The sequence below is a fragment of the Elephas maximus genome, chromosome 10, assembly GCF_024166365.1.
Source record: "Elephas maximus indicus isolate mEleMax1 chromosome 10, mEleMax1 primary haplotype, whole genome shotgun sequence".
NCBI lineage: Eukaryota > Metazoa > Chordata > Mammalia > Proboscidea > Elephantidae > Elephas > Elephas maximus.
The window spans coordinates 7,107,043-7,132,788 of record NC_064828.1 but is presented as its reverse complement, the minus strand read 5'-3'; the positions used below and the strand labels follow the sequence as shown (position 1 = coordinate 7,132,788).

At 42.8% G+C, this 25,746-nt stretch overlaps 1 protein-coding gene across 3 annotated transcripts in view; it reads right to left on the bottom strand.

Annotated features, from left to right (window-relative positions):
* Nucleotides 1-25,746, bottom strand: part of FBN1 (fibrillin 1) — a 298,816-nt gene that overhangs the window by 52,348 nt on the left and 220,722 nt on the right. The window contains exons 34-46 of one of the 3 annotated variants that reach the window (XM_049898544.1): nt 25,486-25,608; nt 23,957-24,082; nt 21,438-21,560; nt 19,299-19,421; nt 18,836-19,000; nt 16,673-16,741; nt 16,445-16,570; nt 14,966-15,088; nt 14,169-14,327; nt 11,432-11,503; nt 7,809-7,934; nt 5,030-5,152; nt 815-940 (exon numbers count right to left, since the gene is read on the bottom strand). The exons of 1 other annotated variant lie outside the window; for it this stretch is intronic. In XM_049898544.1, the coding sequence (XP_049754501.1) occupies nt 815-940; nt 5,030-5,152; nt 7,809-7,934; nt 11,432-11,503; nt 14,169-14,327; nt 14,966-15,088; nt 16,445-16,570; nt 16,673-16,741; nt 18,836-19,000; nt 19,299-19,421; nt 21,438-21,560; nt 23,957-24,082; nt 25,486-25,608 (1,584 nt within the window). The remainder of the gene's footprint in view (nt 1-814; nt 941-5,029; nt 5,153-7,808; nt 7,935-11,431; nt 11,504-14,168; nt 14,328-14,965; nt 15,089-16,444; nt 16,571-16,672; nt 16,742-18,835; nt 19,001-19,298; nt 19,422-21,437; nt 21,561-23,956; nt 24,083-25,485; nt 25,609-25,746) is intronic. One more of the 3 variants, XM_049898545.1, reaches the window with a different exon arrangement.

Genomic DNA, 25,746 nt, shown 5'->3' with positions numbered 1-25,746 from the left:
CTGGTGAAATTCTTTGGTGAGGTAGGGGTGGGGCTCTGCATAATTCAGACAGGGGAGGAGAAGGTGGGCAGCTTTCACAGAGAGGAAGAGGCTACTCCCCAGTGACGAACACAGCTGATTAGGCCCCCTTCATTTAAAACTTATCTGCCCCGGAAGACAAAACTCTGTAGGAACGTCCCCTAGTGGGTGAATCCAGTCAAAGCCAAAGGCAAGCACGTCAGACATTCCTCTATGACTGTTCTCCTTCCAGCTGTGAAACTGATTGTGTTTGTCAAGACCCCAAAAGACTTAAAGGACGTTGCTTTCAAGTAGAAAAAGGCGAGAAGGGAAGGGAGAAAAGGATGAATTGCATTTGAAGTTTACTCTAAATCAGCACCTTGATTTAGTACTGAAATCAAGGGAGAGATTTAAATCCTGAGCCGTTTCCCCTAGGACGGTGTTCCTTAACTTTTTTTCTTTTTTTTAAACGTAAATTTGTCTTGCATACCCACATTTTGTGGCAAATATTGTAAAAGAGTAATAAGCTTTTAGCATTAATAACAATTGAATTTTATACTTATTGTCTTCCTCCTTTGGTAAAACATTTTTTTGGAGCTGGCAGTCAAACGATTATCAAAGAAGGTGTTTATCATGTCCACATTATAAAAGACAACACGCCAAAGGACCTCAACACTTTGCACCTGTCTTTGTTTCTGCTTTGTAAATAGCCAAGAAACTACCAAGACGCTTAGCATTAAATTTCAAATGTGTTTAGATTCAAATGAATTTTTCAATACGATATGAAGAAAAAATGAAATGATAATCACGTACTTACCCAAACACATGGTTTGATCAGCATTTGTTTTAAAGCCAGTGTGGCAAAGGCAGTAGAAGCTTCCAACTGTGTCAATACACTGTCCATGGCTGCATATGTTGGGAATTTCTTGGCATTCATTGCGATCTGTAAATAAAAACACCTTAAGCGTCCTAAGTGGAAGATGAGAAGGGAGAATCTAATTGAATACCTTACTTGTGGGTATTGTACTCAGGATAAATCCTAGTTCTAAACTAACCCAGTAAAACAGATACTGGCATTCTATTTCTTTTTGTCTCAAAACTGGTCAAAACTTACTTCCATTTACTGGGCATATCCTGTCTGACACATGAAACAGTGTAAAACAGGGCAGTATTGAAAACATGTTCTGAAAGGTATGAGAACTTAGAAGCAGAATGGGGTGAAAAAAAAAAAAAAACCTAAGCTGGGGAAGCTTCTCTATTTGATTATTTGCCTATGCAATGTCCCAGCCTGTGGAATTAACTAGTGTGTTACGTCAGGTCTAGATTTGGTGCCTTAAATCATGGAGTTGCATGGTTTCTCTTAGGTATTTGTATCAAAGTCAAACAAATTCCACTGATAAGTTTTCTTGAGGGACAACCCACGGTTGTCCCTTGTTTAAGCTTCACCTCATTGTTGTGTCTTATTCCTATGGCCTTTTGTTCCATCCTAACCACATCTTCATGTCTACACATGGATCCTTTTGGTATCTAACAATCCTAGTGATGTTTCTTTCTTTTTATTCATATTTGTTCAAAGGAAGGACCTCTCACCTTGCTCTTGCCAATCTTTAAACTCCAAATTATACTTATCATCAATTGAGTCTGTGCTGCTCTCCTGAACTCTGATTATCTAAGGGGCAGCCACAAATGACATAATTACGTGCCTACTTTTGTCTCTAATTTTTTAAAGCTCTCAAGAATCTATGTTTAGAGGAAATATCGTTTAAAGAGCACTGAACCACCCTGATTTTCCTGTCACCAGAGACAGCAAACAGCAGAAGACCATTTGTGTTGTAGATGCTGTGGGGAATAGCAGTGCCCTCCCCTTGGCTGAGTAGTCTCAACTTGCTGTTTGCTTGCCCCGCCTGCTGAGAAAACAGCAATTGGGAAGGGACACTGTTAGCTGCACAGGGCAACCCACCTATGCCAGAGAGGCAGCTATCCCCTCCATTGCATGTGCCCTGGACACAGCAACCCTGCCTGTGCCGGAGAGGTGGCCATCCCCTCCATTGCATGTGCCCTGGACACAGCAACCCTGCCTGTGCCGGAGAGGTGACTATCCCCTCCATTGCATGTGCCCTGGCTGCCATTGTTGCAACTCCCTCTTTCCCACACCTAGGCCATTTAGAGCTGAGTCATCACACGGTTGAGGCAGAGTCTGTCGTTAGGATGGGGCTGCGTGACAGCAGACCAGGAGCTACTGTTAGCCTCTGCAGACATGCTGGTTAACCCAACGAATCATGATTATTCCCATTTGAAAGAATGGATTTACAATCAGCAAATTGCTCCCCAGGACAGGCAGAGGAAATTTATTTCTATTCCCATGCTCAGTGAAGGCAGCTGATCTTGACAAAGGGTGTCTCGGGGCCTAGTGTAGTTGGCCCAAATCTTGGACACCTTCAGACAGCACTGGGGCTAGGGGTATGCCGACCATTTCTTTCTTATGTCTGGGTCCCATGAGGATACGGTGGGCATTAAGGATCTTCTTAGAAAGGGATCCCCAGTTAGGGTTTCTTTTTTCCTTCAATGCCTACTTCATGATGGTTTAAAAAAATGAAAAAAAGGAGTCTTTGAGGTTTTACTGGGGAAACAGTTACAATTCTAGAGAATTTAATTGTGATATTCTTACTCTGTTTTGACAGAAACTAGAACACTATGTTTCTACCCTAAACTCCCAGGAGATGATCTCTGAGGTTGGGTAGCTGAGAGAAAGGAGACCACACACAGCAGTTGGGAAGAACCTGTCTGTCTTCAGCTGGGCAAGGCGTTTCAGAACGGACGGCATTTGCTCTAACGGTCCAGCCCCTGAGGGCAAACTGGCCTTCTGGCCTTAGATACCATGTTGTTCGCTCCAGTCTGTCAGCAACAATGCAGCGTGATGGCCAGCTGTGATTTGAGGTTTGAAATGATGTATGCATGAGTTCACATAAAAATCTTATGATGGAGAGAAAGTTTTAGCTCTTCTCATCTTAAACACAGGGGGAGAGAAATATTTTGCAACATGCCTGAAAAATGCCAAGTACGGGATAGCATTTAAAGACATTTTTTAAAAAATTTAAAAGAAAGATGTAAATGAAGCCATTTCCAGAGCCCTCTTCAGCTCTAGAGACTGACCAGTTACAAAATTCAAGGACATTCCCCCTCTGCTGAGGATTTCAGTGTAGGAGGAAAATGGAGCTTTCAGCTACAAATCACACTACCCACTGTTACCAGTGGTGATGCCTGACCTGTTTTACATAGATTAATGTTACTACAAGAAAATACGAAAGGGCTTAGTCCCCAGCAGGTCATGCCTACACTTCTCATCCTGGTGTATAAACAGCTCCTTCCCACTCCTCGCCTGAGCAGAAGTGGTGTGAAATGACACGTTCCGTATTATCAGCAATTCCTTATTTTGACCGGAATTATTTCACCCAGTTTCAAAGAAATATGAATTAAGAATAAAATGCAGGGAAGTGGTACCAAGGCCAAGCTCCTCTAGGGTATTGTGGTTCATATCCGAGACGGCCCCTCTCTTCCTGTCTTGTTTTTTTAATAAATGGATAACAACAGCTCTGTTGACAAAATGCTAAACACTTACACATGTTCCTTTAAGCTCAACAAAACAAGTCTCCATACTCAAAGTGATGTTTTGTTCTGCTATTACATCCTGTTCCCCCCAAGGTCTCATAAAACAATGCAACGTGCCCTACGGAGGGTAGTACGCCTCCTCGCATCTCATCACTGGCTGGCAAGGGCAAAGGGATCTAAGGAGAATCTTACTGCATTCCCTAGCGTTGTCTCATTCACAAATGCATAAACGCCCAGGAACTCCCTGCAAAAGGAGCCCTCGGCAAAAATAACACATTCTTCCTGACCACCTTTCTGAATATACAGTGATTTATAGTTACCCAAAAACTTACATTTAATTCATTGCCAGGTATTAGTTTGCTTCTGGCTGCAACACCAACTATTTTAATTTTGATAACACTAGTCTGATGCTTCATGACTTTTTCATAAACTGCAGTTGCTAACACGCCCATCCTTACTTCTACTATATCCCTGACAAAAGTGAACAGCAAAAAATGTAAGCCACAGTGGACACAGCTTCTGATTTTCCTGCAGGTGATACATTAGCTACCAAAGGGCAGTTAATATTTGCTGCCCTCAGTGAGTGATCTTTCATCTGTAAGATATTTAGGAGAAAAAAATGATGCTGCTGTCTCTGACTTATGCCTATTAATCTGTACCAGCTCAGGAGAGCTTCAACTGTCGAGATATTTGGGATGCGTAGCTGAGATGGCCACAATCTCACTTACCTAATGTGGATTATGTGGAAGGAAAAAAAAAATTGGTCCTGAGTATTGGTTAGGGGAGAGAGAGAGAGTGTGTGTGTGTTTGTGTGTGTGTTGCTAGCAGCTGCCCAGTTGGCCTTGACTCATGGCAACCCCGTGTACAATAGAACAAAACACTGTCTAGTCCTGTGCCATCCCCACCATCAGTTGCAGATTGGACAATGCGGCATTGTGATCCACAGGGTTTTCATCGGCTCACTTTTGAAAGGAGATTGCTAGCCTTTCTTCCTAGCCTATCTTGGTCTGGAAGCTCCCCCGAAACCTGTTCAGCATCATAGCAACATGCCAGCCTCCACTGACAGACAGGTAGTGCCTGTGCCTGGGGGGTACTGTTCAGCAATCGAACCTGGGTCTCCCACATGGAAGATGAAAATGCTACCACTGAACCGTCGCTGCCTCGTGTGTGTGCGGGGTGGTGATGGGGCGGGAGAGGCAGGGGACAGGCAAACAGGAAATCTATTGATATACACGATTTACTTCTTTTTTGGAAAGTATTTAGACTTTTCAGCCTTTTTTTCCCGATTTAGTTATTAGAACTCAGCCATCTAAATCTTACTTCACCTATTCTTCAACCTAGCCATCTCGTAAGAAACCCAGTTACCCAGAGCTACGGAGACGGAGCTGTTCGGTGGCGCAGCCGGCCGGGGTGAACTACGTACCGTTGCACTGGCCGGTGGAGGTGAGGCGGTAGCCAGGCTTACAGTCGCAGCGGTAGCTGCCGGCAGTGTTGGTGCACTCGGCATTGCGTTGGCACACTGGGCCGTTCTGGCACTCGTCAATATCTGCAAGCAGGAGAGGATCAAGTTCAAAGGAGAACAGAATCCAGTGTCAAGTCAGAGAGGCCTCACGTAAAAATACACGTATATCTTCTTATTTTGATCTGTTCTATTAGAAAAACGATAAATGACTCAAAATCCATTTTCTAAATTTTCCACCTAGCTAATATTTTTCATAAATGTGAGTACTTGATTTATGACCACATATGGGCTCTAATGATACTCACTCATGACTAGAAAAAAAGTCCTGAAACTCAGCTGCCAGGGCCAGGACTTGATGTGGGCATAGAATAATACCACAGGAAATCTTAACCCGTATTTACAAAAAGCCCCGGGATTTTATGATTCATGAGGCTCCTTTTGTCTGGAAGGTTATAAGGTCCGCATGGGAGCCACTTGGGAGCCTGCTGAAGTGCAGACTCTGACTCAGCACAGCTGGGGAAAGGCCTGGGCTCCTGTGTTTCTCCCAAGTTCCCAGCGGAGGCGGTGCTCCTGGGCCGTGGCCCTGAGTGGGGCAGCGAGGCCGCAGAGCTGCTGCCTAGACCACTGCAACATGGCAGCCCCATCAAGGCAACACTGCATGGCACACTACACATCACACTCCTAAAAACAGCCCGACTCTAATTACCAAAGAAAAGAATAAAACAGATAATGTATGCTCCAGAGGTTGGACAATGCTCACAAGGTAGTTTGTTTACCTCTTCTTTCTTTGTTTTTAAATGTGTACCTAATGTAACTCTCATTTGTGACACCATAAAAGTTGCTGCACAGTCCAGGCTGTACCACAGGGCCAATTACCTCCCCTCCCCCTATCCCCGCACCCCGGCTGCAATGAAACAATCTAATTCAGTCTAAATCCAGTACGGGGGCTAGCCTGTAATACAGGTGACAGTGGCCTTCAGCACCACTGCTGTGTGTTCACACAGAGGTTGGCTCAGCCAAAGAAGTTCCCACAACGGGCGGCAAATCCACCAGACCAGGTTTCACGGATGCCTCTTAGTGTGTGTGCAACTCGCTCCGCCAGTGAGTGGCGCTGTCTAACACGGGTAGGTCGTGCCTCTCTGTGCAACAGCAGAAGTCTGCCTGCTCAGGTTCCAGCGGGCCCAGCACCCTCCCTTCACTAGATGGGAAGGGTGTGCAGGAACACACTGAGGGTAGCTCGTGTCACTGGAGAAGCCAAACGGTGTCGTGGGCGAGCCTCTCTGTGCACGCCAGCTGACACCTGACTACATGCATACTTGGAGAGGGAGAGGCATTTAGGGATGCTCTCTAAGTCACTTCTGGAATCTGTTCCAAACTTGGTGTTGCTGAGGCTTATATTAAATCAACCTTCATTTTCTGACTCTGAGAACGAAGAGTACAGCAAAACAGCAGACCCTGGATTCAACATCCGCCCTGAAGGTGAATATTCTTCAAAGGGAAACCAAAAGTTGGAGCGCTTACTAATCTCAACATCCGTTGAGTGTCACCCTGGAAGCAAAGCACCTTACGTCGGTACAGAGGTACGTGTCCAACCTCAGGTGTGTGTCCTGGTCTATGTTGACTTGGTGCTCATGTGCGGCCTTGCTATTGGTTCTGGCCAAGGGCTGCTGTTTAAACGAATATAAGTACCTGGGTAACGTAACTACTGGGGGGATCTCTGAGTGTAAGAAAGGGAGACACTATGTGAAGGTGGCAGGGATCCTGAGGCATGTATGAAAGGAGGACGGTTATGGCTGTGAGGGAGGCAGCCAACCTTAGCACTATGAAATCATCTGCCATGGGGTCCCTTCTCTCCCAAGTCACGCTTCCTATCCATTCAGCTGATCGCTGGTGCGTCTCCCAAAGCCTGGGGGCTGGTGCCAAGATCTGGAATGGCTGTCTCCCTAGGAAGGCTCTATTTCCCCACACCCACACCAGCCAGGCCAGGGACATGTGTTGACTTGGCCACAGTAATAATAAAAAGCCTTGTGAGGAGGATGTAACAAATACCTGGTTATGACCTTAACTTTACTCATGGTCTAGAACTCCAAGTTTCAGTATTAGATAGAAAAATATTCCAGCTACCCTAAGGCACATGCTGTACTTAATAACCGTAACATCCCTTCACTAAACTGTAAAAGGACACCATCTTCCCCAGGTAGAGGGAAAACACCAGGCGCTGTGAGGGCTGCTCAGACTCAGAACATACACATGACAACGGGACGGCAATTTGATAATGAAAAAGTACCATTTGCATCCATGCCAGCTTTCTTCAAATAAAATCAGATTTGCTGTTCCTGCCGCATGGAATTCTCTCATGTGTTTGGAATATCTGCACTAACCTTGTTTTCACTTGGGAGTAGCAAAGTCTCCATTTGGAAGAGAACAATGACTTGGAGATTCAGCTAAGGATGGCTGCCCCCCACTCATGCTCACTTTGACACACTCAGGAACTGAAGGCTTTTCCATATCAGCTGAGAAATCTAATACATTGTGTGTGTGTGTGTGTGTGTTCGCACATCCTGGTTTTCCCACTGCGAGTGGGACTTTCTTACATGAAGTTTCCACACCATGTCTCACAATTTCCAGAGCTTGATGCATTTCTGAAATTTCAATGTTGAGAAATTTGCCACATGTATGTGGTCAACCAACTCATCAGTTGATTCATTTCTGCATAGGACACAGTCACGACACCACTTACCTTCACAAACCAGCAACTTGTCATTATAGAAGAATCCCACTGGACATTCACATCTGAAGCTACCAACCATGTTGATACACACTCCATTTTCACAGACCCCGAGGATCTCCCGGCATTCGTCAATATCTGGAAACAGCGACCATATATGAGTATCAGCACCGCATATGGTCCCTGGGTGGGTGACTGGGTTAAAAGTCAGCTGCTTCTAACTCGGTGCTCTGTGTATCTGTATGTGTGTGTGCATGCGCACCTAAGGGTGGTGGAACTGGGTAAAAAGTCAGCTGCTTCTAACTCAGTGCTCTGTGTGTATGTGGCAGTGTGGAAGTGGGGCCACATCAATGAACAGCAAACTAAAATAGTTAAGCCACTTTCAGACACTCTTTAAGCCACTTTCAGACACTCTAAAATAGTTAAGCCACTTTCAGACACTCATGTGTCTATTCTTTTGGCTTTATTTCAGAACGGCAGCTCCAAAGAGGTAGGAGTCATTGCTGTATCCACTGGGCACTGTGCACCCGATGAGCAGTATAAAGGTAACTGCCAAGTGTAAGCGGCCTCTCTACCCAAGAGTGCAGTGGTGTTTGGCTAGGACGGGAAAAGTGAACTGGTGAAGAACAGAAGACAAGCCAAAATGGTCATAGTCAACTCTGATCTTTCAAATTCCACTCTAACTCTCCGTTCCTCCTTCGTATGGCTTTAGAGAGGAGGTGGGTCAAACTGGAGACGCAAGCTGGGCCCAGGCTGCCCGTGACGACCATTTCAGCACTAAGAAAGGACGCTGTAACAGACTGTGCACTCCCTAAGGTTGGGGGCTGGGCCTGGCTGCTGCACCGCGTGCTGAGTGCTCAATCTAAATCTGTTAAATAAAGAACTGGTGTCTGGAAGTGGAGTTGGTGAGCATTAAAACAGGGCTAGAGTACAACTGAGAGCAGGGCCAGGACCAAAGTGGCAAAAGCAGGGCTGGCTGGCAAGTGCGGGAGCCTGGTGGGCAGGCCTCTGCTCCCCACCAGCCTGGCTAAATCCTGACCATTTAAATGTCCTCTAGGATGGTAGTAACAGTGCTAATAGTGACTAACTTGCCGTGTGCCTGGTGCATTTCTACAGCATTTAACCTGTATTTACTCATTGAATCATCACAGCTAATAGTGACTAACTTGCTGTGTGCCTGGTGCATTTCTACAGCATTTAACCTGTGTTTACTCACTGAATCATCACAGCCACCCTAGGTTCAGTGACTAGCCTCCCTACACAGATGATGCAACTGAGGCCCAGCCAGAGGATGAAGCTTGCCAGATACTACACAGCCAAGAGGTGGGTGAGGACCTGGGACCGGGAATCTGCTAACAGGCTATCTTGCCCTCTGTGTGTTTTTCCACATGACTGTCACACAATCTTCACAGGATCATTATCAAAGTGCTTGCAATCCTGGATCCTCCGTCAGCTCCTTGACACAGCCAGGCAACACACCCCAGAAGTAAAACGTTGGTCTACGTCACAGGTCTTTCTAATGCACCCAGTTTGGTTACTGCTGTCACTTTCCTTTAGATGTCATAGTCTCAGGAGCCCCACGTGGTACTCTGTCTGCATGAGCTGTTGCGAGAGGGTCAGAGACCAAGTGGAGCCCCCAGAGCTGCTGCAATTTCAGAAGAACCACACTCTAAAACCAACCTGTTTTAGGAGAGAAATTTGATAGGCCGTAGATTTATTTTAGACCCTTTTCTAAAGGGCTTCCTTTTGTTCCAAGGCAAACTGATCTATTTTAATGGAAAAACAGCTTAGAATTTTAAAGGGTATACTGTTGTTTTGAAGATAGGCGATTACGTTTTTAGATTTTTCACATTTGTTGAATTGAAGTTGTTAAAAAATTTCTGAGAAGTAACATCAAATTATGTATCGGCCAACAAAAAATTCAAATGCCATTCTTTTATTGTGGGTTAAAATATGAAATATTATATTCATATTCATTTGTTTTAAGTGTAAGTAGCGTGTATTATTATCAAGTTTAACAATAACAGTCTAAGTCAAATTTCTAGCTGTTGTTAGGCACAAAATAGCAAAAGGATATATTAAAAAATACATTTTCTTTTCCTGTCTGGATTTTATTTGAACTTCAACTTGGAGTTTATATTTTAAGACAAGATTAATAAACGTGCTATAGTTTTAACCCCATTACAATGGACTCCATAGCCAACAGCCTTAAGACCTTTCAGAAGGAGAGTATAAAGCTTAAATAAAACAAAGTTCTTCAGTCATCTAAATATTTTGTCATGGTAGAATCTGGTAACAATAAGTATATTGCTAAATATCACATTTCCAGTTTTCAAGAGCTAGAGGCAAAGCAAGCCATGAGTCAGGACTGGATTCTGATCCCAGGTCTGTTATTAATTACTTAGGTGACCTTGGCTGAGTCCCTTGCCCTCTCTGAGCCTCTGCCTCCTTAAGCGTAAAGCAGAGCACTTGGACTAGATGATGTCTGAGGGCTTTTCCAGCTCTACCGACGGATGCTGGTAATGCTGTTCTGTGTCTTTGCTCGCTGCCAGTATTGCAGGGCAGGCGTCGCTGGGGTACGCCTGTCCTGTCCGTGGAGAACCATGACTATTACAGACCTCTTATCTTTGGATCAGAGATTCTAGGGAGATTAAAAGATCTGTTTTGGGAAGAGAAAAACAATGCAGTGAGGGCCAGGTGTTTCATGCCAATGTCATTTAGCAGTTTTTCTTTCCAAACCATGAAGTTTCTTTGGACGTTGACTAGACTGTGGAGCCATATGGATTTGGCACTAAGGTAGCCAGGCTGATTGCTGGACCAGACTCTTGTTTTCTTAAACAAGGTCATTGGAAAGGCTGATGTGGATTTCAGTTTACTTATTAGAAATAAGGTGGAACAAAGCAAGTGGTGATGTTTCCGACTAGACACAACTGCTCCGACTTGAGAGGATCTAAGGATGCATATAAATCACACTAGGGAAAAACTCCGAGAATGCAATGGCTTTCCATCTACTTCTGTGTTATTTGGTTCTAACCACAATAGCTACACTGGCTGAACACTGTGCAGTATTTATGAATTCTGTACAAGCATCGCTACCATGTAGAGGTCTCCGCTCCAGCTATCAGATGGGGCCCCAGACTGCAAAGACTTTTATTTCACAGCTGAAATTCTCAAAGCACACGATCTGAGGAGATTCTGTGTTTGATAAAACTGAGCCACAACAAGGGTTTTAGGTGAAGCACCTACATGTAAGGATTGCTGTGAAAAGTCCTATTAAACTTCTTAGAAGGAAAGGCTGGGAACTACGGTCAAATCAAATGTCAGCTGGCCCTACTCCCAGAATCTCTCTCTTTGTTGATGCCCGGGGTCGGGTGATTGTAATTTTGTGGAAAGCGCTCCAGTCCTCTTAACCATCAGCAACAAACGCTGCTGCCAGTTAGGTGGAGGTAAACAGGGTATCTGCAGTTTGTTTCAAAGTAAGAATTGATGTTTCAATAAAACTAAATGGCATTGTTTAATAATTCTTCCTTCTAAGAGAAAAAAAAAAAATCAAACTGAGCAAATAATGGCATGTACTCCCTTTTTCTAACACAAAGGCAAAAACAGGAAGTTCCAACAATGCCGTCATAACTCACCAACAGGTAAGCCGGTGTAAATGTCAATGACGAAGCCAGGCCTCTGACTTCCACAGAGGGTAGCAAATTCATCTGCAGGGATCAAGCAAGCAGGGCACAGAAGGACAGGGGTCAGCAAAGAGCAATAATGGGACTGAAAGATATTACTTTGTAAATATTTTTGAGAGGTTCATTGTACTTATATACACAGTATTATGAAGTATTTGAAAGGAAAAAGTCAAGCTGAAAATTCCCGTCCTTCAGAGAAGCACTGAAGGAGAAAGATCTGGTATTGACGTGTGAGTGAGGGGGAGCAGTCTCCACATCAACGCCATCGCTCCGGATGGGGCTGCCTGCGTGAATCTGGGTTTCTCTGTGGATATTATTCAGCTCTGGACCCAGGGACAGGCAGGAGTGGCTCTCTCCACTCTGCAGTAAGGGATTTAAGAGTTTGAGGAACCCTTTTTACAAAACCCATTTCCTCAGCAGCTTGTGGCAGAACATAGCAAATCTAGTCAAGTTCTTGACATCGGGTCTATTAATGGACAATTTGTGTCAAACAACCAACCCTGGTCATTACTTCAATTTTTGGAACTGGATTTCTTTTGGTAAAGCATTCTCTCACTCTCTCTGAAGCCTGAATTCATCAAAGTTGATAATAAAGAATGAACTAAATGCCATCTGAGGGCCCTCTCCCTCTGAGATTCTGTGACCCCAGATCACTACTCTAACTAGCATGGTCTGCCATCGATCTGAGCTCATGATGACCATTGCCTTACTGGTCAAACCCAATGAAAATTAGTGAAAGGTATCTGAAATTATCGTAATCAAAATATAACATGTTCTTCTCCTAGTGCTTTATTTCCTTAATATATGAGTCTCCACTTGCAACAAGTCTCAAACCAGCTGACACTGATAACTAGAGAAACTGCAGGGACTCCTAAAATGTGTGCAATTCTCACAGCTTATGGAAAAGCCATGACCGGATTTGATCACTACTGAACACGAAGAAGAAATCTGTAGATTCTTAGAGCTCAGATATTTCTGGACATACACGTTAGCGTACATAAGGTGTCTCCAAAGTGGTCTGCAGGGCAGTGCGCACGGATTCACCAAGATAAAAAAGAAAATATCAGAACTTCTACCTTTGTAAAATCTAATCCTTTAAAAATTTTGTGTGTATTTTATGATATACTTAACATATTAGAACAGTTCATAAAAATAACTGTTGTAATAAAATGTAATTGAATACAAATAAATGGACATACATTCATACACATATATATACATACATAAGCCAAAATCAAAACCAAACCCGTTGCCATCAAGTCGATTCCAACTCACAGCGACACTACAGGACAGAGTAGAACTGCCCCCATAGAGTTTCCAAGGAGCGCCTGATGGATTCGAACTGCTGACCTTTTCAGTGAACAGCCGTAGCACTTAACCACTATACCACCAGGAGAGATTTATATGTAAATACACACATCACCAAATGTGTATGACTCTCAGAATTTTATTGTCAGGCATGCGTGATCAAAATGTTTGAAGACCATTGGTCATGATCAGGGGTCCGCAGACTTTTCCTTAAAGAGCCAGATACTAAATACTTTAGGCTTTGTATGCTACGCAGTGTCTGCAAAACTAGGCAACTCTGCCATAAAAGCAGTCATAGACTGTAAACAAATGAGCGTGGCTGCCAGGGCTCCAAATTTTATCTAGGGTCACTGAAATTTGAAGTTGATATCATTTTCACATGTCATGAACTATTATTCAAAAATCTTTTGTTGCATGCATTTTCAAGTAGTACCAGACAAAAAATAGAATATTTTACTTATCACTGTGGGGAATGAGATAGGTAGTACAGAATATGTTAATCAGTATCCTACAAAATTATTCATTTAATGCACAATTATAATATTATTAAATGAGCCCATCATCATATATGTGATATATACCATATACCGTACGATACAAGAAGAGTGTATCAAAGTCTTCACCTCATTTACCCCAAAGATATAATTTAGACTTAAAAAAAAATTACAAATAACATTACATATATTTTTTCTCCATGAGGATATAAGGAGAAATTTCTCTTAGGTCTCGATATGGAGAAGAGTTGTGCTTTCCTCCACTGTTGAGTTTGCTTTACGGTCATTAAGAGTCTTATGCTTGATCATGTCTCCATTTTTATATGGGTGGCTAGAAAGTTTGGAGCCAAAATTATTGCTCATCTCTGGCAAGTGTGTAGAAACCCTGGCTTGGATTTTGTGTACTTTCCTCACTCCTTGCTCCAACTTTCTTAGCCTTGTTTGCCATCTGACTTGTGCTTATCCCTTGCTTTACACTTGCATCTTCATAGGATCCTTTTGGAACTAGAGTAGCTATAAGTCATTAAAAATAATGGGAATTATGGTTCACTTCTTTGTCTTATTGGTTTGCCTAATGTTCCCAGTCTTTTGTGATATGGTGAAATCGATAATAATGATAACCATGTTTATATTTTTTTGTGATATGCTGAGTCTATACATCTGGTGAATGGTTAACGTGTAAGTTAAAAGTGAATCCTGTGATTCAATTTTCAGCTGGAAGGACCAGGATCAGCTGTCAATTTTCCTATTTGCCTTTGTGAGTTAGGCCATTTTCTCTTATGAAGATCAACCATCCACCCTTCTCTTCCTTTGATGGTGCTGACTTTCCCAACTATTCGCAGGTAATGGATCAGCCTACATTTTTGGTAAATGAGAACTAAGCTCACCAGTGCTTGGGATGGGACACTGTTCACAGGGCTTATTCCAGGCCCGGCCGATGTTGTAGGAGCAGCAGCACATCTTCTTGGTCATGTTGAACAGCAGTTCTCCATCACAGGTCTGGTTGTCAGCGTAGTAGTTCCTGTAGCACAGACTTCTTCTCATGTCTAGAGAGAAGGATTGGCAATGTGGAAAATCACAGCAGACTTCTAAGGAAAGTGACTTTCTTTTATTAAATTCAAGAATCTACTACCAGGTAACTGGACGTTACTCAGGGCAGAAACAGCCCTCTCCTACACAACTTTCCAGCTATCTATGCGCTACAAGAAAACGGACTTAAAGAAACGTATTCCCTGGCATTTTGGTACCACAGAAAAAGTCATTATGAAGCTGTAGCATTAATAAACTTTCCATGATTCCCTGCCCAGTTGCCTAGTAACAATTCTCCACTGCTATTTGGCAGTAAATTTCTCATTTCCGACCCATGATGTTTTAATACTGTAGGTCAGTGCTGTAAATATAATTGTATAAAGATACACCCAAAAGTCAAACAAAAGAAGTACTGTTGTTTGGGATTTTCCGACATTACATTTTAAAGAAAACTCCCAACCACCCACATGAGGTGGTGAAAAAATGCCAAGCTTATAGTTTACAGGGGAGGAGGCTCTCACACAGACAGCGAAGGGCTGGCAAGATTCAGTCTGATGAGTAACATAACACTAAGTACTAATTGCTGGACTTGTAAGGTTTTTCTGCTTTGCAGCTGAGGACTCAACATGCATTATTGCAAAAAGCTTGGACTCACCCATGCAATTATTCCCCCCATTCACTTGCATGTAGTCTGGAGGACAAATGCAGGTATAGTTGCCATTAGTGTTGTAACACGTCCCTGGACCACAGATGCCGGGAGTTTCACATTCATTCACATCTATATTCCAAAGAGAAGATGGTATGTGAATTCAACAACTTCACTCTTTGGGAGGGCCTGGCACTCAGTGTCAGTATAAATGTTGACAATTGAGGAGAAAATCTACAGGGTACTTTGAAACCATGGCAAGAAAAATACGAGTTTAATTTGCAGTGCCCCTGATCTGTGCTAGTATGTGTATTTTCAGAAAAGAAGGTTTTAGAAAATGAACTCTTGCCTTCTTACAGGAGTTCCTACTGCATGAGTCTATAACATCCTCAAAGACAGGCAGAGGTGGAAATGTGGAAAAGCTATAATTCTCAAAATTCCTTCAGGAAAGACAATCATGTACTCCATATGTTCGCAAAGTCCGTGATATATGCCAAAGCCATCAACGAATGGCCTCAGGAACCTGCATCTGTGAGGTAACATGGTGGCAGGTATTTCACCTATTTTCCCTCTATTTTTAAACAAGGAGCCCTGGTGGCACAGTGGTTAAGAGCTCAGCTGCTAACCAAAAGGTCAGCAGTTCGAATCTACCAGTCACTCCTTAGAAACCCTATGGGGCAGTTCTATTCTATCCTATAGGATGGCTGTGAGTTGGAATCGACTGGATAGCAATGCGTGCGGGTTCTTTTACTTTTAAACAAAAGGGGTTGATTCTAATCTTCTTGGGTCTTAAAGCTGTGTCACTCACACGATGATGCTCAGCTAATGCTCATTGATGATTTCAGTGTCTAGCTCACTTAATGAGTCATGTGAAGAGCCGGGGGAATAGTTTTCATGCAGAATACAAGAGGTCTCATCCCTAACTAGTCATGTGACTCCTGTATGTAAATGAAAACCACCTCCCCCACGTTGGTCCATGGCCCAAATGCTCTGAAACCTAACAGTGGTCAATATTCCAGTTCTTTCCGGCAACACAGGATACACAGGAGCAAACACTAACGTCACAAAGCCAAAGGGCTGTCTTCTAAGAGAAGCTCATTTAAAGCATTTGTACAGATGACGAGCGGGATAGACAGGGAGAAGAGGAGCCCAGACCGTCCACAGTATAGAAGTAATGAAATGAGTCTTGTGCCACTCCAATAAAACATGGAGCTTCTGAAGAATGTGGAAAACTCTTTGAGACATAAATGGGACAAAATTCCACTGTTCTTAGAAAAAAAGGTAGATTTAGAGCTTATTGGAAATGACATCATTGCAGCAACATTAGTGCAAACTGCCACACGTGTGACAAAATTGCCTGGCTATGTTCATGTTTAGACCACTGTGCTGTATTGCTAAATTCTCCAGTTGTCCTGGTAACTGCATGCTGACTTCTGAGGTCAGTTCTCAATATTCGAAAGAACTTATCATCCTATAAGGGCCATTTACCATCACACACTCGGGTGTCTTCCTTCAGGTAGTAACCGGTAGGACAGTGGCACTGGAAACTACCAAAGGTGTTGATACATTTCCCCCCTTGGCACAGTCCTGGAAGCTCCTGGCATTCATCAATATCTATCAAAATGAAACCAACAACATTTTTTTTTTTTTAGCATTTTAAATAAACTCAAGAAAGTTCAAAATTTGCACACTTTAAGATAAAGGAAATAGAATTACCTTCCAGTATAACAGTGATAGGGTTTGGTCGAAAACCTTCTCCTCCAGGACAAAGAATTTTGTACTCGGCTATTGAAACAAAAATCAGATTGAGTTCTTTTGAATCGAACTTTCCAGAAATTGTATTCTTGTGAGAAATACAAACATATTCAACTAAAAAGATTCATTTTCCAGGATCTTTAGCATCTGAAGCAAGTTAACATCTTTATGTATACTTAAAATTTTCAAATGGCATTTTATCTGAGTGCCAAATGAAAGGCAACTGCCCCCAGTCTTTGAACCTCCACCTACTCTCTTGTGAACTAGTTCATTCTCTATCTCCATTATGATTTCTTTTTTAATAGTTCCTTTTTATTTTCTAACAAACTCCTTTTTCATATTTATGTTTTGTTCAGACCTACTTCTTGGGAATTACAGATTTCCTTGGGAATAACCTGTCTCCCAAACACTTTCCAAAAAGAGCTTTAGGAAAAACAGTTCTCTCTTGGTGGGTTCTCATCCTGCTTCTCTCCTTAATGACTAGAAATCTTTCTTGCTTGTCTGGTTCTACCAGTGGAAATGGAGACTCCCTGGGTTTCCATAAACAACTTTCTACAGTTTCCTTTCATTCCCTCTGTTAATTCTTTCATCCAAGTATTTCACTCAGTAACATTTATTTCAGCACCATACACCAGCACTGTAACAGATGCAGGGACTCATGCATAAGACTAGCCCTAATCTGTTGTATCAGCCTCTTAGAACCGGTTCTTCCGTAATCATTGTGTTCTTTCCAAAATTGATAATCCTTGTCCTGGATTTCTGAAATTATATGTGTATATGCATAAATGTATATATGTATATACTCCAATTATAGCTGTGATCCAGATTTGGGGGGAGTGGGCCAATCATTATTAATCTATGGAGCTGACCCCGCATTTAACAATCTTAGTTTGCTCCTTTCAGCAGCAATGAAATTAACTATATTCCTCTTTTACTGTTCTTCTCTATCTGCAATCACCCACTCTTTTTAAGTCTCCTCTTCCATGTCTCACCATTCCTTCAAAGCCCAATTAAAAAATTCACAAGGTATTCATTACCTTCTCCCAACCAGGACTGACCTCCCTTTCTGAAGAGAAGAGAGAGGAAGTGCCTGCTAAGCATTCATCCCTGTGCTGGGTGCTTTAAATATGTGATTTCCATCTAATCCTATGAGGTATTTACACATTTGGAAACTCAGGCTTGCTAAGTACTTTGACCAAGATTATATGGGTTGCAAATGGTAGAGTCCTCATTTGAAGCCAGGTGTGATGTTTCTACCATACCACATTCTCTGAACAATCATGGCATGTGTCTGTTCATCTTTCTTCTCTTAGGTACTTATTGGACTCTGCAGTGAACCACAGCTGATAAGTTCAGGTCACATTTGCCTAGTAGGTTGTATACTCCTAGTCTAATTCATCTTTGTACACTCAAAGTAAATGCTCTAGGTACTCAACAAATATTTTTAGAAGAAATGAATGAATGATTCTTCAACAAGGAAAGAATCTATACCTATCCCAATATACCCTGTAAATAGCAGTCACTTACCTTTGCCAAAAAAGCCATATCTGACCCATATGGAAAAATGGGAAGCTCTTTCCTGCTTAAAATTACATTATAAAATTTTCTTTCAACTCATGCCATAAGAGTGGAATAATTTTCCTTTCCTTATTTGCCGAATTAATTCCTTCTCCTTCACTCAGGGACACTCTGAATCTGTTCTCAGTGTTCCAAATCTAGCTAATTAATGGGCTTGTGAATCTAAGCAACGGATAAGAGGAAAGATTTCAATCCATGTGTCAATAACCTGGCCTGGAAAGTCATCTTTAAAATAATGCCACCTTCTTTGCTCACAAACAGAAGGGAGGCATTACCTACCCAACCTTACCTTTCTTTCCTCCTGTTCTTGTCTTTCTATATCAGTGAATCCCATCTGATCTTTTAGTGCAAGTCAACAGGGTGCCATTTTCTCTCATATTAGGAGGGAGGAGGACCCTCAACAGTGCTAGGAGGATCTATCTCCCTTCCCTGATCTAAAAGTGGAGACCAGTGGCTGCTCTCTCCTCCGTGGCTTCTCTTCTGTGGATCTAGAAAGGAGACCTGACCTGAACTGCAATAATACTAACCAGGGGGATGTCAACTTACATGTGTTCACAGCAGGGCACAGCTCACAAGGAGTACCCCAGGCTTTGCCTAGAGAACAGCAGCAGGAAGCCTTGGAAACACCAACTCCAATTTCATTGCTACAGGCTGTATCTCCATTGTCTCCTCGAGGTCGAACATCCAAATAGCAATTTCCAGAGCGTGTATCTATCAACCATGGACAAACAAAGTGTCAGCCAGATTCTTCCCACTTGAGGGCTGGAAATTCAAACCTATTCAGAAACTGTTTAAAAACCAGAATTTACTTTAACTAAGAAACTAAACAGTGCCCAAGAACGTACACTGGAAATCTACCTATAGAAAGGGTACCTGAGGTGTAAAATAGATATAGGAAATGTTTAAAGTTTTACAAGATTGATTTTTTAAAAAATTTGAGAATGGAACGTTTGGTGCTCTTTAAAAATACTAAACAGTATCCTTCTCTGAAAAGTTTTTATGACCTTACCGACACAGCCAACTCGGGTTGGGTTCAGCTCAAAATCGGGTGGACAATCACAAGTATAGCTGCCTGGAGTGTTGACACAGTTCCCGCTGATGCACGTGGTCGGATCCAAACATTCATTAACATCTGAAACCAAACAGCAAGGGGCAGAATTATCACCAGAGCCAACATAGGGAGACCTCACCACACAACATTCGTGCCCAATCTAGGGCCCCACGAAAGAACTGTAAGAGTTATTAGCTATAATTACATGTAGAAATGCAGCCTTCCACTTCTGAAACAGAACCCCTCAGGAAGGAAATATGTCATAGTATTTGGTCTTTTTCCCTGGGAACACATTTAGCATTCAAATTTGTCATCAGAATAAAATATAACTTTGGAACTAGGAATAATATCCCAGTCAAGGTAACTGAAGGGCAAACACCACTGTGACCTCGGTCAACCAGAAATTCGGATGCAGGCTTTAAGAAAATGTATTTAATATGTGTGGCTTGTTATTGCATAAAATTAGAGCAAGATGTCCCAGGAAACCCTCAGGAGTACTTTGCAGCTTCCCCCACTGGGTGTGCTTGCCTGGGCAGCCACACGCAAATGCACACCAGGCATCAGGCTCAGTGGGTTTCTTCTCTCCCCTCCTGGATGCTGGCTGAATATCTCCCTTTCTGTTTCTATTCCAAAAATCCAGCATTCCAGATATTTAGGACATGGGTTTTGGCAAATACTACCCTTGTACAATCCTTTTGTCTGTTTCAAAAACTCATGAAATACTCGAGAACAGACATACCGATTCACAAATGAGTGATGGGAAGTGGGGACAGTATTTCCTCAGGCCCTCCCCATTGGAACTGGCAATCGTCCTGCAGTGGGAACCTTCCACTGCAGAAGATTCTTCTGCTCAAGTCACATGTTAGCTTGGATAAGCAGGACCAGACTAGCAGAAATGAGGTTAGCTATAATGATGCTCATGGAGATTTGAAGCAAGAAGGGAAAGCCAGAGACCACGGAAGTGACTCCCTGAGGTATGGCGAAGGCCTGGCTTGGGGTCACAATAGTTGGTGGAAAAACCAGTGGAAGAATGTGTGCCTGTGAAGGCATACCCTAGTCCAGAAGCATTTGCAGAGGGGAGGGACGGGTCCCAAATCTGGAGAGCCACTGGGACATGGCTTTGCTTGATGAAGAAAAACACATTTTTCCAGAAATCCTGAGCCCACAGAGTGGAACTTGTTTTCTCAGTAGCCCTAAACTAAAGTGGTAGGCTAGGAAGGAGAACTGCAAAGGACTTCCAAAGTTTTAACTCAGTGCCAGGGTAAATTCAGTGGCCATCTGCTGGGTGCCTACAGCTTCCCATGCATGTTCTTCTTATGTTCCTGAGAGTTCCTTGCTGTACAGGAAACTGCTCTGTGCACTCAAGATGGGCACTGAGCTCCATGCACCAGGTGCTCTGTGACCACAGCTGGGGAGTGTTAGCTGTGTGCACTAGAGACGGGCACTGAGCTCCATGCACCACGTGCTGTGACCACTAGGCTGGGTGGTGTTAGCTCTGGACACTAGAGATGGGCACTGAGCTCCATGTACCATGTGCTGTGATCACTGCTGGGGGGTGTTAGCTGTGTGCACTAGAGATGGGCACTGAGCTCCATGTACCACGTGCTGTGACCACTAGGCTGGGGCATGTTAGCTCTGTGTGTACTAGAGACAGGCACTGAGCTCCACGTACCATGTGCTGTGACCACTGGCAGGCAGGGGGTGGGGGGAGGTGGGAGCAGGTATTACAAAGGAAAATACAAGGAGAAAACTCATGATCTCAGAGCATGACCTTCAAAAGAAAACTTTTTGAAAATGTACCCAAGGAGCAAAGGAAAGGGCCGGGAATCCTGACAATGGAGAACTCTGAAACATTCTTCTGTAGTCAGGAGCGTGACGCTAAGGCTCAAACTCTGTTTCTGCAGTTATCTTCAATGTTTTCCTCCTCTCACTCACATCTCATCAGCTCCCAGTCTAAGGAAGTTACCCTGTGATATCCCAGCTTCAATGCTTCATGTCTTTTTTCCTGTGTGACTGCCCTGTGTGGTCCCAGTCAGGCCCCACCAGCCGGGATCCTGGGGACTTGGGAGCACATTTTAACGTGGACAGGTCTCTTACCTGTGCAGTTCCCACCACTTCTGTCCAGCTCGTAGCCTATCTCACACTCACAGCGGAACAGGCCAGGAAGGTTGTGGCAAGTTCCGAAGACACAGATGTTCGGGAGGGAACACTCGTCGATATCTTGGGGGAGGGATAAAGTAAAGGGAGAAATTTAATGTATTTTCTGTTAAAGAAGAAATCCATCTAGGCTCTTCTATAGACTTTTAGACGTTTTGTCATGTGTAGGGAAGTCTCATACTGAGGACTTATTTTTACTAGGTCACTGTCACATGCCAAGCAGTGTGCTGGGCACTTGGTTATATGTACCTCCTTGACCGTGTTTAACACAGGTCCTCACTACTTTATACGTGCGTATCTCCTTGACGGTGTGTAACACAGGTCCTCACTACTTTATACATGCGTATCTCCTTGACGGTGTGTAACACAGGTCCTCACTACTTTATACGTGCGTATCTCCCTGACGGTGTGTAACACAGGTCCTCACTACTTTATACGTGCGTATCTCCCTGACGGTGTGTAACACAGGTCCTCACTACTTTATACGTCCGTATCTCCTTGACGGTGTTTAACACAGGTCCTCACTACTTTATACGTGTGTATCTCCTTGACGGTGTGTAACACAGGTCCTCACTACTTTATGTGTGCACATCTCCTTGACGGTGTGTAACACGGGTCCTCACTACTTTATACGTGCGTATCTCGTTGACGGTGTTTAACACAGGTCCTCACTACTTTATGTGTGCGCATCTCCTTGACGGTGTGTAACACGGGTCCTCACTACTTTATACGTGCGCATCTCCTTGACGGTGTGTAACACGGGTCCTCACTACTTTATACGTGCGTATCTCCTTGACGGTGTTCAACACAGGTCCTCACTACTGTATACGTGCGTATCTCCTTGCCGGTGTTCAACACAGGTCCTCACTACTTTATATGTGTGTATCTCCTTGACGGTGTTTAACACAGGTCCTCACTACTTTATGTGTGTGTATCTCCTTGACGGTGTGTAACACAGGTCCTCACTACTTTATACGTGCATATCTCCTTGACCGTGTTTAACACACGTCCTCACTACTTTTGTGAAGTAAGAGCCAAACAGGTCACCTTAGGCTAAAATTTTTGGTTATTTTTGTGCATATATTCACTGTTTTTGCTGTGAAATAAAATTTGAAGTATCACAAAGGCTTTGTGGTAACTTCATTTTTTAATCCTTTGAACCCCCAGGACAGTTGATAGAGACATAAAAACTGTAAAAGCTTTTTCCAGGCCTCTATTTTTTTTATCATTGCATCATGTTAACTTTGTGTGATTGACACGCAGGCACATTTTCAACCTTGAGATGGGCTTTGAACAGCCACAACCACTGTGCCAGCAGCGGTTTACACTAAGAGCAGACAAACAAAGCCTTCTCTTACTGCATCAGGAGAAGCAAGCGACGCTCTCCCTGTGACGACTTACGTCACCAGAGGTGCCTCGGGACCCATTTTCTTTGGATGTTCAGAGTAAGAAGGATAAACAAGGCATTAGGCCCATGACGAGGAGAAAAATCTGGTTTCTTGCCTCACAGGAATTTTATATCAAACTCTGCATATCTAACATAAACTATATCAAGAACGCCCGGTGGTTCCATAACAAAGAAAAGTATTTACATAGATACATGTGAGTGAATTAGTACACATTAAAGACTGATTTTAAGTTAATGTCTTGTTAACAAGGAACAACTATTAACTAATTCACTTTCAGTCCTTATCATTTCTTTATTTCTGCTGAATTTTTTAAAAATTCATTATAGTCACTAATTCTTTTCAAAGAGGAATAATGTACTTAAATTTGAGAAGTGTGGGTATACAAAAGGATCTTGCATTTCTTAATGGGTCCCATGTCCAGCCAACAGAGTTCCAGGACATTTCCTGTCTGAGCAACACTTCTCAGAAAGACAGAGCTTTACTCTGAGAAATATCGTGACATATGACGTTACACCAAGGGGTTCCACACTAGATGGATTTGCAAAAGCTGCTGCATGTTCACATATGTTAGATATTTAGAGACCATTGTGAGAGATACAAGGACATTATATATGGAGAAGACCATCTTCCCTGTTGTTATATTAAATTATAGAGACCATGCCATGACAAAGTTTAAAAACGGTGTTTCCATATTTAAAGATAATTCTCCAACAGGACATTATCAGAGGACCTACGCTTTGAGTTCTTTTCCCCACCAATGGAGACAAATGAGCTGCATTGATTTAACCACACTCAATTGTCCTGTCTCTGCTTCGACCAGTGGGTGTACACTTGCAGGCCACCTAGCTGGGGTCAGACATGCAGCTGTGGCCAGGGACCTGAGATTTTTCTCTGCACAAAGATAACTTGCCCAGCTGGGGACCTGACCCCTCCACAAGCTGAACTGACCAGCTTAGAAGTAAAGCCAAAACACACCTCAATAAAAAAAGGAAAAGAAAAAACTTCAGGAATGTTTAAATAACCAAATATCACCCCACCCTACAAGGTTACCTTCACAGGCTTTGCCGTCTGCACTGGGCACGAAGCCCATGTCGCACTCACAGCGGTATCCTCCCGGGGCATTGAGGCACTGACCGTTGCCACAGAGGTTCAGGTTCTCTGAGCACTCATCAAGATCTACAGCCAGAAGGAGACACAAGATACCTTCCTCAGTTGGGATTTTTCCAGTTCCTCAGGTCTGACAGTTATAATTGTCAACCTCCTGACTGCGCAATGTTTTGTCATCATTTCTATTGGGTATGTTTAAACTTAGTTGTTTTTCTGTTTTGAATGCTAATATTACACTGAATATTCAAGGAACATGGGACTAAATCACTTCTAATGATGTAAAATGAGCAATAAGCCTACGGAATCCATTAGACTAAGGCTTTTTCAAAAAGGGTCAGCCACACGAGGATACCTCAGTGACAGGAAATAACATGCTATGGCTTGTGCCAATTTCTCAGGTTTAAGCACCAAAAAAAAAAAAAAAAAAACAAACAAACTGAGAACAGTAACTATACAGCAAACCAAAGCCTCCTGTCTGATTGATCTCTACCTAGTTTTGCTATTAATTGCAGGCATTAAAGCCATCAAACACATGAACTTTACATGACTAAGACATAAAACTTTGAACATTTTTTTAAGTAATGGGAAGTTTATGACAAAAATTCACTGGGCTAGGTAGCAACCAATTTCAAATATGACGAAACTTTCAATATATTAAAAAAAAACACTCCAGGTAAATCACTTAATGAGCCTTAACCTCTTTTGTGCGTAAGTGACTCCTTTTTAGCAAAGTGCTCGGGATAAATGAATGCTATCGAAGTCATATGAGCATCTGTTCTACCCAGGAGCCAACGAGTAATGGACCTCACTATCTTACTGAATAGCAAAGCCCTAACAAAACCCTACTGCCTGTGTGTACACGTACATGTAAGTGTGAATGTGTTTAAAAGTTATTTATGCAGTCACAGGTATCCAATCACATATCTTAAATAGATGCAGCAATTCATGCTAATTCTCAACTATTAATTAGAACTGAGAACAAAATGCCACCAATCTATGGTAAAACCAGAAGCAAACGAATTCCATACAAAGCAGTTACGAAACTCTTACTCATACCAGTGTGTGATATTGATGACTAGTGAGAAAAAAATATATAAACTATTGACTTGATCCAGAATATCCTTAAACTATTACTTTATTTAATCCCTTTTCCTTACACAGCTTCCTATTAGCAAGCTCACTCTTGGATTTGGTGTGGAAAACAAGTCATCAGTGAGAAATAAGCACTATAAAGGCTGAGGCAAAGAAGCGGGAGCACGGCCATAGATAGATATAGACACAGTTAGCTTCTGAGGTCTCTTTAATCGACTTGGCCCAAATTTTCCTTTTGGGGGATCCAGTTTCAAACAATTAATTTTTTCTGTTAAAAGTTGTCTATAATTGGTCCAGCTTCCAGAAAAGAATCGATGGTCTAAAAGGTGTGGACACTCGGGTTCTCCATGGATGGTTCGGCTGCCTCCGCACGTGCCTACCTGTACAAGTGAAGCCATCGCCTGTGTACCCCTCCTTACAGAGGCAGCGGTACGATCCCAGGGTGTTCTTGCAGTCTGCATGTTGGCTGCACATGTGGGTTCCATTGGAACATTCGTCCAGATCTTAAAGAAAAATGTTCCATAGTTATTAAAAGGGAGCATGACACTTAAAATTACTAACACAATTTTTCTTTACAGAATTAATATGTTGCTATTACCATCTACGCAGATGACAACAGACAATTGCTGTTATTTGCCAAC